The sequence below is a fragment of the Haliotis rufescens genome, unplaced genomic scaffold, assembly GCF_023055435.1.
Source record: "Haliotis rufescens isolate VD_foot unplaced genomic scaffold, xgHalRufe1.0.p SCAF_27, whole genome shotgun sequence".
In the NCBI taxonomy this organism is placed as follows: Eukaryota; Metazoa; Mollusca; class Gastropoda; order Lepetellida; family Haliotidae; genus Haliotis; species Haliotis rufescens.
The window spans coordinates 1145001-1162207 of NW_025963968.1; the positions used below are offsets into that span (position 1 = coordinate 1145001).

The 17207-nt window shown below is 41.4% G+C and overlaps 1 protein-coding gene across 2 annotated transcripts in view; it reads left to right on the forward strand.

Moving 5' to 3' along the window:
• LOC124125889 (organic cation transporter protein-like) overlaps window positions 1–16850 on the forward strand; it is a 17388-nt gene extending 538 nt beyond the window's left edge. Inside the window, exons 1-11 of one of the 2 annotated variants that reach the window (XM_046489273.2) lie at window positions 3596–3731; window positions 3807–3958; window positions 7001–7238; window positions 8619–8722; window positions 8986–9140; window positions 11875–12043; window positions 12277–12489; window positions 14726–14952; window positions 15522–15703; window positions 15922–16073; window positions 16490–16850. In XM_046489273.2, the coding sequence (XP_046345229.1) occupies window positions 3816–3958; window positions 7001–7238; window positions 8619–8722; window positions 8986–9140; window positions 11875–12043; window positions 12277–12489; window positions 14726–14952; window positions 15522–15703; window positions 15922–16073; window positions 16490–16571 (1665 nt within the window). In that variant the 5' untranslated portion in view covers window positions 3596–3731; window positions 3807–3815 and the 3' untranslated portion in view covers window positions 16572–16850. Of the gene's footprint in view, window positions 1–3595; window positions 3732–3806; window positions 3959–7000; window positions 7239–8618; window positions 8723–8985; window positions 9141–11874; window positions 12044–12276; window positions 12490–14725; window positions 14953–15521; window positions 15704–15921; window positions 16074–16489 lie in introns of those variants that run through there. The other variant, XM_046489274.2, reaches the window with a different exon arrangement.
• The last annotated feature ends 357 nt before the right edge of the window (window positions 16851–17207 follow it).

Genomic DNA, 17207 nt, shown 5'->3' on the forward strand with positions numbered 1-17207 from the left:
TATTTTTAACAGGATATTTCCAGTATTCGGAATCATTAAACTTCTTTTATAAATACAGAAGTATCGGGGAATTCAACGACAATTGTATGCTGCGCTCGACAGACCGACATTCGTTTTGTTCGCGCATGCGTCGAGACAAGATTAAATGCGATCAGTGTTGTATTACCTAGGCCGCATGCTCAAAACATAAGTACAAGTATTTTTCTGTCGTAAGTATTAACTGACACCAGGTTCCGACCCCGAATCCGCCTAGATAATGATATCATAATAATAATCATCTTTGGCCTGTTAGTACCGCTTTTTTTATCACCAAAGTGGGACATATATGCGATCAGTGTCAATTTGGCCTGTCAGTACCGTAAAGCTGCACATCTCCGTGGGGTCTTTTTATCACCAAAGTGGGACATATATGCGATTAGTGTCTATTTGGCCTGTCAGTACCATAAAGCTGCACATCTCCGTGGGGTCTTTTTATCACCAAAGTGGGACATATACGAGATCAGTGTCTATTTGGCCTGTCAGTACCGTAAAGCTGCACATCTCCGCGGAATCTTTTTATCACCAAAGTGGGACATATACGAGATCAGTGTCTATTTGGCCTGTCAGTACCGTAAAGCTGCACATCTCCGTGCTTGTTGGTTTCACCAAAGTGGGACATATATGAGATCAGTGTCTATTTGGCCTGTCAGTACCGTAAAGCTGCACATCTCCGTGGGGTCTTTTTATCACCAAAGTGGGACATATACGAGATCAGTGTCAATTTGGCCTGTCAGTACCGTAAAGCTGCACATCTCCGTGGGGTCTTTTTATCACCAAAGTGGGACATATACGAGATCAGTGTCTATTTGGCCTGTCAGTACCGTAAAGCTGCACATCTCCGTGGGGTCTTTTTATCACCAAAGTGGGACATATACGAGATCAGTGTCTATTTGGCCTGTCAGTACCGTAAAGCTGCACATCTCCGTGGGGTCTTTTTATCACCAAAGTGGGACATATACGAGATCAGTGTCAATTTGGCCTGTCAGTACCGTAAAGCTGCACATCTCCGTGGGGTCTTTTTATCACCAAAGTGGGACATATACGAGATCAGTGTCAATTTGGCCTGTCAGTACCGTAATGCTGCACATCTCCGTGGGGTCTTTTTATCACCAAAGTGGGACATATATGCGATCAGTGTCTATTTGGCCTGTCAGTACCGTAAAGATGCACATCTCCGCGGGGTCTTTTTATCACCAAAGTGGGACATATACGAGATCAGTGTCTATTTGGCCTGTCAGTACCATAAAGCTGCACATCTCCGTGGGGTCTTTTTATCACCAAAGTGGGACATATATGAGATCAGTGTCTATTTGGCCTGTCAGTACCGTAAAGCTGCACATCTCCGCGGAATCTTTTTATCACCAAAGTGGGACATATACGAGATCAGTGTCTATTTGGCCTGTCAGTACCGTAAAGCTGCACATCTCCGTGCTTGTTGCTTTCACCAAAGTGGGACAAACATGCGACCAGTGTCTTTATGGCCTGTCAGTACCGTACGTGTATTTTTAAAACTTTACTGATCTGTCAGGACCGTCCACACGTTTGCAATGGACACTTAACCATTAATCAAGACATTTGTGTGATTAGATAGTGATTCATAAACACATGCTCATGATATAGTCGATATCGTACAATCGACTCTGTTTTTGTCAGAGATTTTTTTTTATGATTATGGAAGGGTTTTCTCACTTTTTCATATTTATCTTTTTATATTACCCTTGCTCATCCGGGAATTTCTAGGTCTCGCACGGCCCGACTCAACTCAGTGTTATTTCGTCCTGAGTGTATGGTTGTGTGTATCTTCGCTCTTCACAGGAACTTGGTGAAATCCTCGAGCATCGTAGTGACACCCTACACGTCATAACAGGGACGGTTCTAGAACAGGAACTCCTATTTTAAGGATTGTGACATCGAAATGCTCCGTGTTTACCCAAGAGGCCACCGGTATTACAATAGACAAAACTATTTACATTTTATCAATCTATTACAAGTAAATTTGATAAATCCCCAGTCTGAAGCTGACTGTGAACGAGCCAATACATTGTTGTTGTTTACATTTTTTGGTTTCCACGGACTTATTAACGGAGCAAAAAAACAACCCCCACACCAAGCAGTTGATGCATCTGATACTATTAACATGACGACATTCAGTAGGATACAGTTTGTTCAATATATGTACCTTAGAGGCGGTCGGGTAGCCTAGTGGTTAGAGCGTTCGCTCGTCACGCCGAAGACCCTGGTTTGTCTCCCGACATGGGTACAATGTACGAAGCCCATTTGTGGTGTTGCTAAAAGCGGCGTAAAATCAAACTCACTTACCTTAAATGTGTTTATGTATAATTGAGAAGTGCTGTTTTGTCCTAATATTATGTTGTCATTATTATTCTATACAGATTAAAATAAATACATGCAGCCGGAAGGTTTGTGTGATTCTAGCAGTCAGGCTGGTTAGGCTCATCAACAACCCAGGGCCCTTACCCCCTACACACGCGGCCCAGACAGCGAATGAGACTTCTCCCTGGAAGCGCTGCTTAGTCGAACCAATCCAGAACATTTCGGAGAATGTTAGGACTCCCCAACACTGGAACCTTTTGCATTACCCATATTGTCAGTAGGGCTGTATTCCAGGCAGCAAACCCGGATACTCTCCCAATGTATAACAACAGATTGGGAAATACCAAACCCAAGGCACCGAGAACAATGGGGGATCGGAGAACTTGGTATTTTGGAAGCAAGCGTGACATTTCGAAAGCGAGGTCCGCATATTTGCCATGTTTTTCCTGAATCTTGTCAATCACATTTCTCTCAAAAGGGACAGAGAATTCAATGACATAAATGATTTCATTGGATTTATTAAAAAGTACAAGACCAGGTTTGTTGGCCTGGATAGGTCTAAGGCCTTTTCCAAAGAATTTTGTATTTATCATTTTTCTTGACGCCCTCTACATATTCTGGGTGGAACCATGGATGGACCTCTGTTTCAGAACCACAAGCATGGTGAAGACGATAATTAAAGGATGAAGCCACTCAATCATTTCGCTTAAGATGCAGCGTTTGTGCCGGAGCTGGAATCCACTGACAATGTGTTAGACACTCTCATTAATTTCATTGCATAATCTACATTTCATATTTACATTTTGATGCAAAATCCTACATTGACGGTTTCGAGTGGTGGGAAGTAACTGGTCCTGAGCAGCAATCAGAAAGCCTTCTGTTTCACTTTTCAGGCCAGTCGGCTTTACCCAAACGAAAGACTCTGCAAGGTTGCGGATTTTCTCAACAAACTGCACATAAACTCGATGCAGTGGTCGTTCAGATAGCCTCTCCTAAAAAGTAGCTGATTTGATATCAGCACTTCGCTTGGTTAACACTCATATCTGACACTTAAGGGATCGTCTCACGAGACACGGTTACTCTGTTAGCTTGGCATGTATTTCAGTCACTGTACACGGGACTGCCAACCTCAATGCCCCAATAACTTTACATCCACTATCTACCTCCGGGAAACTTTCTCTGTCATTACCATAACATGCATACAGGGAGGCTAACATGTTCTATATAGGGCCGAAGCTTGTCCTCTATGAGCCCCGAACAAGCATTCACAATGACAGGGGTTTCACACAGCACTCTCTGACACAGCACACCGAGATGAACTTCTACTCGATTTCCAAAGCTCGATGCATGTCCTGTCGGTGAGGAAGTTGTTTTGTACTGTCAAACTGCGTTTCTCCCAGGAATATATTAATGAATTCTTTGTTTAATTTCAGTTTTGAAACATGAAGTTTGATGAGATCTTGAAAGATGTGGGTGAGTTCGGCCCCTATCAACGTCGAGTCTATTTCCTGGTATGTCTGGCGTGTATCACTTCCGCATTCCAGACCCTACTTCCGGTGTTTATTCTGGACATGCCGAGCTACAGGTGACTGTGCAACAACTTCTAAATGTACTAAATCCTATTGTTTGAGATGCCAATACACTAACAGAAATGATGAGTATAGCAAGTGACGAGGGTATTGCTTTAATTTCTATTGGAATTGTTTGTGGGCTTTGTATGTCGCCGTGGACATCAGTATATATATATAGTATACATCGACATACCCAGACAACTCTAATATTCAGTGTGTGGAGCTACGTAAGTAATAAAGCATATAATTGATGTTCTGGTGATGCTGGTATCGTTTGAATTGTTTGCAGGCTTTATATATCGATGTGTACAACAGTATAGTGAGTGAGTAAGGTTTTACGCCGCTTTTAGCAATATTCCAGCAATATCACGGCGGGGGACACCAGAAATGGGCTTCACACATTGTACTCATGTCGGGAATCGAACCCGGGTCTTCGGCGTGACGAGCGAACGCTTTAACCACTAGGCTCCCCGACCGCCCCTACAAAAAGAGGAGATAGGTAGGATGGTGTTTTATCTGAGTGACAAGACACAGAAGCTGTAGATGTTTTCGGAAAAATGTCAATGTTCAAACGTAATATTATTCGTAATGTGACACAAATACCACATAACTGTGTGCGTGGTCATTGATGTCGTTCCATAAAGTTTGTAAATGAAAGTGACAAGACCCTTTCGATAATCATACATTTTTACTAAAAAACAGTCCATTGCACGAATTCCAAACATAAGCGTGTTGATGAGTCACTACCAAACAGTGAAGACACCAGGTGTTCACGAGATTTTATTAATGCATCTGGTTGTGTTTTCATGGGAAAAGCTTAATGGCATTTAGTTACGAACATTACCCTACATTCGTTTGGACTTTAGAAACAATTCAATTATGTTTTGGTAAGTGTGGCAAGGATTTCCATCATGGAAAACGGTACATCCCGGAAATAATTTCCGAAATATACGACACTTCAGAAATACTAAGAGTCCCTGTGATCGAGAATCCCCGCTATCCCCTGGCGTGCATGTCACACAATTGCGTCATGACACTACGACCTTTAGATAGGGTTGTCACATCTCTTTACTCACTGGCACGCACTCTTTCAATAGAAACTGTGTGAATATCGCGTGCTATCCGTAGAACTGGAAACGAGTACTCTTTTCGGTGTCACCACTGATTGTTAGTGATCCACTATTTTTCCTTTTACGACCTATGTTTTTTAAAGTGGCTGTTTCAAAACTTCTGAATGAACTGTTTGTTGGTCGCAAATGTTGCTCCATTCTTGCGAATGACCCTGAAAAACTCTGAAATAGAATGCTTATTATTGATATTATTAATATGAACATCCACATATAATTTCAATTCTTGAAGCTTTTTAGACAACACTTCGTCTATATTATTTGCATCAAGTCATATCTGTATCACCTTACATACTGGTATTCATTCATTATTTTGCTATATAAGAATATCTGCCTTTGTACTTATATTTTTTTCTACTTCCCAACAAAATTCGTTCCTTCTTTCCATATTCATGTAAACGTTCATAGTGAGAAAACATTATCCCTCAAGCACCTGTTATAAAATACTACATACACTCTGTAAATAAAATTCGATGAAGTAACACATGTACTTTTTGTGTATGACTAGACATTCACATCATGATGGATTTTGTAAAGTGATTTTTATCTCTTGATATATCCTTTTATTAAACATTCGCATTTCATAAAGGAGAACAAGGTCTGCCAAATAAGTATTAACGGAAAAAAGTTACCCTGCTTCATATAAAGTTCAATATAAAGACAACCATATTCGGTTGGTGCATGTACGCAATCCATACCAAACTGCCACATTAACGGCTAGGACAATTCCCGATTTGAGACCAATTACTGACAGCACCGGCCCCGACGCCCGGCTATACGCCCAATTTTGCTTCCACGTCACCGCCAGAGACGGTAAACCAGATGTAGACAGCATCTGAGGTTCAGTGGACAAGACTGGGACAGTATACCATTCACATATGAGTGCAGGTTTCATCTGGACAGGTCTGATGGTCGTGCAAGGGTCTTCAGGTGTCCAGGAGAACGTTTTAGCGACGATTGCTGTACTCAACATCGTCGGTTTGGAACGTGGAAGTGTAACTGTATGAGGGTGTTATCACAACTTATTCTTGCAATTTAAATGCCGTACACTACTCAGGCGACATTGTGCAAATGCAGGGACGTCACGTCACGTTATAGCAGGATAAGGCCGTCCACACGTTGCGTGTGTTGTAACACACTTTGTAAGGTAGCATAACATTGCTGTACCATCATAAGTCTTTCATGACCGACTGTTTTTCCAGACCTCTCTGAGATGAGATGGGTCGACTCCTACGACAGGACCAAAACCAGCCGGTAACGTTAGCTTAATTGGGACAATTTTGAGTAGACATTAGGAGGACACCCCCAAGGCAGTTTACAGTGTTTTCAGTGCGCCGCCGCTGCCCCCCCCCCCCCCTGTATCAACGCAGATGGTGGGCACAATAGACATTGTTAATGGAGTTACACCACCCCTTTCTTTTAGGGCGTGTCGCCCTGTCTCCTGTTCCCGGGTATGGGTTTTGTCATTGAATTTGTTGTTATGAAACATCGATCATACGAAAGAAACAAATTATGTTGTTATTTTCCATAACATAACATTTACACGACTTTACATGAAGCACAGTTACTTTCTATTGTATCTTTGTCCATTTATGTCCATTTATGTTAGGACTTCGTGTCTTTAGTGGAGATTGACTGAGTGGGTACACAGTATAACGCCTATCGAGGCGACTAAACCAGGGTTCCGGTGGCTCTGTAATTTGGCTAGGTGTCACCATGCCCTGATGACGCTGATTGTTACTCATACTATCGGTCAGTGGTTTGCCTGTTCCAGATGTGAATATTTACATATCACATGGTCTAGCTGGAATATTGTTAACTGTTTCGTTACAAAACATTCATTACGCACATACAATTGTATTTTGAGATACTTTAGCAACTGTAAACATAAAATCAAGACTGAAATGAATGCCATGTAAACATTTTCAGATGCAAGCTTCTTTCTATGCCAAACGACACCTACAAGATACAAAACCCATATCACGCCTCTCTGGTGAACCGGTCTGTTCCCATAGAAACCGATGACCAATCAGAGAGTTACGCTTCATGCCGCTTGTATGACGTCACGAACAGTTCTACATCGTCGGATGGAGGCAACCAATCACAGACAACGTGTCATGGATGGGTGTACGATCAGTCGACTTTCACATCCACCGTAATAACTCAGGTACTCCAATGTTACATCGATCTACACTAACGTGACCTCTCGTGTCATTCCAGGACAGTGGTCCCTTCATATAATTTCCACAGCTATTTTGTCCTTTACGCTTGTTATTCTCTTGCATTGACATTATATATTTACCGTAAACTGGGTCGGTGTTTCTGCTGTTGGACTGAAGTCCCCTAGTTTCATCATAAGCTCAGTTGCAGTTATCTATGCTGTGTCAACTACAAAAGAAATGTTTGGCCGACACTTTGAAACTGCGCCCCACTGTGTTGCAAAACGAATATATTTCTTGAACGTTTTTCTATACTCATAAGCAGCAAAATCTCTGCACTTGTACACAGCAGACTTAATTCAAAATCAACATATCGTTTTTATTAGTTTCAACACAATCAGTAATGGTACAATCGTGTCACTGGATTTCTGGTTCATCGATCACTTGATTGTCTGGTTTGTTTACAGGCTGGCGTCGCATGGCAGGAGTACTGCTGTGCTGCGTCAGGCAATACATACCTACTTCTTTATGCAAATTGTTGAATGGCGGAAGCTACTGGTAGGCAGGACATGCTTGCCCTTTTCGCGACCACCTGGTGTCATCACCGAGTTTCAGAGCTCCATTACTATAATTGTCATAGCTGTTTTGCCCTTTTCGCGAACACCGGGTGTCATCACCGAGTTTCAGTGCTCCAGTGATATAATTGTCACAGCTTTTTTGCCCTTCGCGCCAAATGGAAACAGATTCGTCAGAAAATCTAGGCTGGCTATTCTTTGCATTGACAATTTATATCAAATTGACTGGAATCTGTATTATCGCGATAGCAAATGTATCTATCAGTTAACCTGTTGAATAACATATGGTTGTCTAGTTTTAGTTGATAAATATTTGCTTAATAGCACAGTTACGACTTACTGTGTACTGATACTAAATATGATTCAATGGGTATATTTTCCAAACACTATACCTAAAATCATTACGAAGGTAGGATTCTCCGGGTGAAGCGTTACATTGTACACTCTGTATGTGTTTTCGTACATAACATAAAACGGCAGGGGCGCGGTTCTCAAGCGCCATTATTCATCAGGATGATCCGTCAATGATCCTGTGCTCCAATCCTAGCATCGCCTCTATCATTTATGATCCATGGTTTTCTCCAAAAATGGAAAACGTCTATGACCTCCTCATTTTGACTTTCATTTCAAATTAAATTGACATGCCATCATACAGCTGAAACGCTGTTCAAAGTAGAGTTAGACCAAAGTCACAAACTCACTGGCAGGTGAAGTAAATGGGCGAGTAGCGACGAAGGCAATGCGGTGTGCAACTGACATCCAGACATCCATCCAACTTTGCCATTTCATGACGATGATCTGTTTCCATTTCAGTTTGACATGGTGTGTGATCACGCTTCTTTCCGCTCCCACCTCAACATGGTTGGTTTCGGGGGAATGTTGGCAGGGGCTGTCGTGTTCGGCATCATCACAGACATGTGAGCGTTCAAAGAACGGCTGATGCCAATTGTTTTCTTAAAGTCTGGGCACTTGACCTATTCTCTGAAATTTCACGTGTCGTAGACACGACGTAGACTGTAGTGTTACACGTGGTTTAGATGCTAATGTTACATGTGTCGTTGACATGATTTAGACGCTAATGCTACACGTCTGATAGAACCCTAAATGTTACATAAACCTTCTTATTCCCACTGTATCTATGATGTATATAACGTGCAACCGGCTTATGTTCCCCCCTCAGTGTTGGACGCAAGTTGACCCTCCTTGCTAGCGGTGTCATCCAGATGGTGTTCGGCATCAGTCTGGCGTTCTCTCCAAACTTCATCGCGTTCGCAGTGTTCCGATTCTTCACGGGTGTAGCGGCCATGTCCACATTCATGATAGCCTTTGTTATAGGTGAGTTTGACAGGTCATGATTTCTTTTGGCGGACCCGTTAATCGAGCTCTTTGTCTTTCTGGTCCACATTAATTCCATTGTATTTCTATTTTGTTCAACTTCCAATCAGTCACTGTTTAAATGATTGCTACTGCTACAATGAAACTAAATCCGTCGCACCACGTGCATTGTAATTAATTCAGAGATTTCGTCATGAATAAATCAAAGGCTTTCTTCATTGATCTTGTAATGAATTCAAAGTATTTCTCGTTCATCGAGTAATGGAGTTCATGTACTTCAATTATTTATTTCGGGAAAATCCTGGTGGCACGTGGTCCGGTGTACAGTGCTCAGGTCACACATCAGGCGAAGTTAAGCAGCGGTGGTCGCTAAGTGTCTTCAGATAAGTTACCGTGTTCCTCTGCTTGGTTCCTGGGAGTTTCCAGGACTTTGTTCTTCCCCCAGATGGATCTATATCCCAGGCAGAATGGTTAAGTCATTTAAAGACGTTATTCTATAAGAATGAGGCCATAAATTTGGTTGACAATGAGTTCTTGGAACGTGATAATGATGGCGGCAGTGATGGCGTCTCGCCTTAAGACAGGTAAATCTGCTTGGGTTGATTGTGTTATAGCTGAAATGCTTAAATACTCATCACCTGATAGCATGCCTTTTCTGGTTAAATGTTTAAATCGAGTTTTTGATGCAGGTGGGTTTTCTTCTGTTTGGTCGAAATCTATTATTATTCCGTTATTCAAGACTGCAATCCTGACACTTTCCGCGGTATATCTCCTCACTAGTATTCTCAGCGAAACATTGACTTCTATCATCAATAATCGATTAACACAGTGGTCAAACATGACAGATTTGATTCCGGAAACACAAGCGGGATTTAGAAGGGACTGTTCGACTTTTGATCACATATTACTTTGTTATCAGTCACTGAGAGATACTTATCCTGCGCAAACGCAAGTTGCATGTGGAATGTTGATTCTGTTAATAGAGCTCAATTGTGGAGTTGTTTGAAAAACAAGGGTTTGGGAGGCAAAATGTTTGCCATTGCTAAATCAATGTATGCAAATCTAAAATCATGTGTTCGCTGTGGTGATACCATAACTGACTTTTCTAATTGCCCAATTGGTTTACGCCAAGGGTGTGCATAACGTTCTGTACTTTTCTCATGCTCTATAAATGAGTTGACAGTTGTTTACAGCATGCAGTCTGCTAGGCATCCAGGACTTCCCTGATGCAATAAAACTTTTCATGCTCCTTTTTACAGATGATGTGAGTTTGATATCTAGTACTAATACTGGTCAACGGAAGCAGCTTTCAGATGAATATGAGTATTCAGATGAATGGACACTTAGTGTTAATCTTAATACAACAAATATTGTTATATTTCATTGGGGTGATCGAGTGACCGCAGGAGAAAATTGTTTTTTAAAAGTGAATGAATACCTTGGTATATTGAATAAGTCTGCTGTTTACCCTGTTATCCCTAAGCTTGGAGTTATTTCACCGAAAATGTATTATAAATTATGTGATTCTCAAATACAACCTATTTTACTATATGGGTCTGAGATATGGGGTTGTAAAGAATTCTATAGAATTGAAAAGGTTCATTTCCTCGCTTGTAAAACGTTTTTGTATTTTGGTATGTCAACACCAAAAATAAAATGGTTTATGGAGAATGCGGAAGATTCCCATTGTACATCGTATCCTATACTCGTTGTTTGAAATATTGGTGTAAAATAATTATGATGCATGAACACCGTATACCTAAGAAAGCTTACAGCTCGATAATCCTGGTGAGAATTCATGGGCTTCTTGCATACGTACTTGCTTTTTACATACGGCTTTGGTTTCAGCTGGCTGTCCCAGGCAATGGGTAATGTTGATGTTTTCATTTATCACATGCACATGCGTGCCATTGATATGTTTCATCAGAAATTCATTTACAATAGTTCAAAATATCATACTTATCCTCAGTTCAAGTTATTGCTTGACCAGAATCATCTTTATCAAACATACGGAACAGGAATTTTCGTAATGATCTAAACAATAACACAGGAAGATTTTCATATCTTGAAAAATCCCTAAGGTTATGCCCATTTTGTAACATTGATGTGTCAAATGAATACCATTTTATGTTTATTTGCGTATATACGAAAATCTAAGAAACAAGCACCAACCGCAGTTGTCCTTGTCTCATTTGTATGCAATACAACTGTCCCCTCATTACTGTCCTGCAAGGACCTGCATAAAAATCCAGAGTAACCAAAAAACTTTTCTTTTTTTTGGTCGAGCAATATTCCGACAACAGCCTATATGGCGTCTACGTTTCACATTTTGAGGTACCATCGAGTATTCGCTCCTTCTACGAGGATTTCAAAGAGCGCCATAAGACCCTTGCCAAGGTTACAACATTCAAGGCCTCAGTAAAGCTTTCAAAATGTATGGTAGGCATGTGGAGGATATTTCCACATTTGACGCATCGGTAACAAAACATTTTTAGTACCGATTGACTTGCCTTTGCATGTGTGTGTTAAGGATGCGACCTGTGGGGCAGGACACGTTCACCTTTTCGCGAACACCTGGTATCATCAAAACTTGGTGGTGATTCATAAACACATTCTCATGGCATAGTCGAAATCGTACCAGGGACTATGCCTTTAGCAGAGATTTCTTATGATTATAGATTTTGTCCCTTTTATTTATCTTAATATTGATTCCAGTTGGTTTAATATATTTCAGGACTTGAACTCGTTGGTCCTTCTAAACGAACTATTGCTGGAGTGGCCATACAGTTCTTCTGGTGCTTTGGTCTGTTCGTGCTCGCGCTAGTGGCCTACTTAATCAGGCACTGGAAGTATCTTCAGATCACTATGAGCATACCTTCGCTGTTCTTTATAGGATATTGGTGGTAAGGAAACGGGTCACTGAGAGACCGTCAGTTACTCATGTGGGAGTGTCGTGGAAGGTGCGTGCCGGCGTATGTGGAGGGATGGGGGAGGTGTTCAAGAAATTGACAAAACATGACAATTGTGTTGACATTCTGTTAAAAAAATAATGCCCCATGCATCTATTCAAATAGATCATCTTGTAGAGAAGAGGCCGCATAAATGATTTATGTTTTGCTGCTTTTCTGATTGACAGGCTAATACCGGAATCTCCAAGATGGCTGCTGTCACGTGGTCGAGTGGATGAAGCGGAAATAATTCTAAACAAGTTAGCTCGCGCCAATGGCCGTTCCCTGCCGAAGGACACCATGAAGCGCGTGATGCTCGAGAAAGGCCCTGAGATGAAAATATGGCATATGTTCACCACGCCCGTCCTCATCGTCAGGGGAATAGTCATATTCTATCAATGGTAAGTGTTAATTAAGTTTCAGTTGGTGCATATACGTAGGATTTCATTCAAATATATTCTCTCTCAAGGTATAACACTTTAATATAGGCCCTTATATATACTGAACATCAGAAATAGTTGATATAGTTGAATTCGTTTAAATTGTTAATATTAGTGAATTGTTTAACGTTACGACAGGTATGAGTTCTCTGACACTGTCAGCTGCCAGAATTCAGGACTAGACCAATGCATGTTCTTCTTCGCTCAGATAGCTCTTTAATAATTCCAACCTACAAAATCTATATTGGTGTCTCTCGAATGGTATTTTCTTGGTTAAATCAGACAAAGACCGTGTGTTCTTGCGTTTGAACGTTATAAGAAGCTTTGCAGCTCTTGGTGTACATTCAACAACTTGTGGTTGCCAAGACTCATCATGCTGCCACCAACCAAGGTCGTATAACAGGGGACTTCTCTATTCGTCAGTTATTCAAATATCGACCCAAACATCGCGAGCAGCCTCCTACCTGTTGGGATCATTATGGATGCTTTCGACGCATGTGCCAAAAATGGGCCAAGAGAGAAGAAGAACCTGTTGAATGTCGTTCAGAGTGGGTTAAGTCAGTGTGTGATGTTGTCATTGGTGAAATGAACAAACTGAAAAAGTGGAAACAATGTCAATTGAGGAGTAAATCTATAGTGTCTTGACTGTAAAAGCTGAAGATATGTCCATTCCTCTTCTGTACTGGATTCCAAAACTCCATAAAAATTTATTGCTGGGTCCAGCAAATGTACCATCAAATTCCTGTCTCAAAGATTAACTATAATCCTATACAATCAAGGAAGAACTTTCCTTATATTCACAGTACGTATTGGAGACAACGGGAGTTAATACCATGTGAATTCTAAACCCAAAGGGGTTGCTTGACTTTTTGCAATCTCAGAAACAGACCAAGTTAAATTTTGGCAAAACATGTTATTTTTCATCCACTAAGCCTCGTAACACAACGTAATAAAAACCTCATTCCTTGATCCATGGGGCTTTTGTTACAAACCATAGACACAGTTACATATCAATTTTCAGAGGTTCAGGACTATTTGTCAAAACTGAAAACAAATGACATCTGGAGTTTCCTGAGAAAACAATATGTGCTGGATTTCCTCATTGATAAAATCATAATACAAATTGGGGATAAATTTGTTTGGCAAGACGTAGGCATCCCCATGGTCACCAACTGTGCTCCCCTTCTTGCGGATCTGTTTCTTTATGCAAAGTAAAAACAAAGGGAATTTGGCCAAGAAGCTGAGATTAAGCTTCAGGTATACCGATGGCCGTGGAACAAATTCACCACAGTTGAGCATATACTAGTGTTTGAATAAGGGCATGCGGTAGATAAATATCAAATGTCATAATACTAATATCGGTTAATACTAGCCATCAAATAACCAGTTCCCTTCCACTGATTTACCCACCCGAACTAGAAATAAAGGAGACTAGTGAGACCGCCTGATATGTGCCATATATAGATTGATGCTTAAAGATTCAGAGTGACAAGAGGGATGACTTCAGCTTTCCAATGCTCAACTTTCCCTTTATGTGTAGCAATAGTCCAGCAGCTCCATTCTTTGGAGTTTACACTTCACAACCTTTCAGGCACAATCGAGCAAGCTCTTCCACCAAGATTTCAAAGAGCGTCATAGATTCTTGCTAAGAAGTTGTTTGATCTAGATAACAACATTCAAGACCTCAGTAAAGCTCTCTCAAAAACGTTTATGGTAGACATATGGAGGACATTTTCAAATCTGACGCATCAGTGACAAATATAATGTCCGATGCAATTCCCTATTTTGACTTGTACCATGTGTTCCCGTGTTTGTTCAGGTGAACAATTGACTTGTCATTGCATGTGTTTGTGAGGGATATTACTGAAGGAGAAGGATATGCTCACCGCGGTTGGAACACCTGATACCATCACTATTTGATACTGATTCATAAACGCATGATCATGATAAAGTCGAAATCGTCCAATGGACTCTGATTTTAGTAGAGATTTCTTATGAATATGGGAAGGGTTCTGTCGCTTATATTTATTTTGTTTCTAGCTTTGACTGCACGATATCAGTGCGTGTGTTTCACCAAAGAGGTAAACTTCTAAGATCTGCATTACTGCATGTCAAGCTGACACGCCGTGGTATAACCGAAATAGTGATCAATCGGCGTAAAACCCAACTCACTCACTTACTATGTTTTCTGACCTAGGCTTGCTATCAACATCATCTACTACGGCCTCAGTCTAAACGTCAGCAACCTCAGCGGAGACGTCTTCCTGAACTTCACCCTCTCCTCCGCCGTGGAGACAGCAGCCTATGTCATGTGCATTTTTCTCATGGAGAAGACGGGGAGGAAGAAGCTATATTGTGCCAATATGCTTCTTGGTGGAGTGGCATGCATTGCCACGCTGTTCCCAGTCATCTACGGCGACAAGTGTGAGTATGTCTAAAATCATCAAATCTTTCTTTGTCCAAAGTGACGCCTGACACTTTAGCCTTTGTTGCCAAACTGAAAAGAGACGACGTGATCTAACTGACATACGAACAAAAGTGTTAGAATGGTCGAGATGAGGATGTTGAGATTCCAAGACCGGCTTGGACTGTTGTCCAAAAGTACCTGCTCTTTGAAGATTCTTCTCAAAGTAACCTATACAAGGGTTATTTTGAGCCAAAGATTACTTTTTTTGTGGTTTGGGACAGTTCGTTTGGGACAGATCTGATCACATGGTGTCAACATATCATAAAGCACCGACATCCGCTGTGAAGAACTTAGGTGTAACCAAACGTATTAGCGCTGGTTCGAATACTAGTTTCGCCCTGATCATATGTCAAGCTGTGTCAGCATCACACCCGTGTTCATGGGTTCTACCAAAGTGGTAAATATCTAAGACCTGCATCACTTTGGTCTTTCCTCCCGCATAAAGCTGACATAACGTGAATTAACTAATATTGTTCAAAGCGGCATTAAATCAAACTCACTCACTTAAACATCATCCATGTTTCAGCCCACCAGTGGATCACGGTGACGTTGGCTATGGTGGGCAAGTTCGGGGCCTCCGCGGCTTTTGCGGTGCTGTATGTCTTCTCCTGCGAGATCTTCCCGACGGTGGTGCGTCAATCTGGCATAGGGGTGTGTTCCATATTTGAAGGCATTGGCGGTATGGTGGCTCCATATGTATCGGATCTGGTAAGGCCAACACATTGTAATCGTTTCTTGATCGGAATCGACCCAAACAACACAGGTATCCAGGGTCGATGCTGGCGTGGAGTGTTTGTTACGAAATTCCTGGTTCACAGTTTGGTAGAATCATAAGTTGCCAGATGAGTTCCTAGTGGATTTGTGGAGGCAATTAGATTTTGTTCACATTCATTAAAATCAAGCCAAAACGCTCTCCCATATTCCAGGGCATTATCGTAGGAGGACAGTTAGCGGAAGCCCTGCCACTCATTGTGTTCGGAGTTTCCACTATTTCTGCGGGGCTGTTGTCGTTACTACTTCCGGAAACAAAAGACAAGAAGCTACCAGAAACCATTGAAGATGCTATAGTATTCGGAAGGTATTGTAAATGTTTATTTTGTAAAACAATGTACAGTGAAATAGTTTCCTTGTTGAGGGACAGAATTGGTTCCCGGCGCTGTATTGCTTGTCGTAAGAGGCGACGAAACAATGTCTGATACTTGTGACTGATTACTTCTTATCGTACCCCAATGTTTAATTGTGTAACTGACTCGATTATTTACTGGTCTTCGTAAAAAGGTGGAATATAGCTGACTGTAAAGAACTATGGGAGATTTAACACAACAAAAGAATCAGCTCCCATTATTGTTTTATTTTGCCATTTCCATTCCATTTCCAGTTCCAAGTCCCTCTGTGTACACACCTTTTTTACTTGAAATATTCTTGCGTTTATGTTTTGTAAAATATGTTGAAGCCATACTCGAATATTAACGAAGAACTTTTTGCCATTTTCAGGAAAGAAGAGTCAAACACCTATACCTACGATCCAATAGTATCTAAAAATACTGGGGAAGTCGTAGTCGATTCCACTCTGTAGCATTTTCTACCGCTGAATTGACCTGCGACGTCATCGCTGACGCCAGCTATACAGATGTGCGGAGGATGGGATGAGTGCATATCAGGAACAACACAGTATTTTCATGTCTCCGATATATAATGTTCAACCATTTTATCACTGATCGTCCTCCATACTACATCACGTACATTAATCATACCAGCAGCTGCTTGACAGATAGATGCCCATATAACAATATGCACATGTAGGCACGATGAATATTTGTAATGATATTTCATATGATATTAAATGTAACACCTGTGTTGTCGTTTTGTTATAAATGTTATGTACTAATTATAAGATTCCAGTATCCTGTGGTCGACGGTTGTATTCGGGACCTAGTATCCTCTGGTCGACGGTTGTGTTCGGGACCAAGTATCCTCTGGTAGACGGTTGTGTTCGGGACCAAGTATCCCCTGGTAGACGGTTGTATTCGGGACCAAGTATCGCCTGGTTGACGGTTGTATTCGGGTCCCATATTCCCTTATTGACGGTTGTATTCGGGACCAAGTATCCCCTGGTAGACGGTTGTATTCGGGACCAAGTATCCCCTGGTAGACGGTTGTATTCGGGAACAAGTATACCCTGGTAGACGGTTGTATTCGGGACCAATCATCC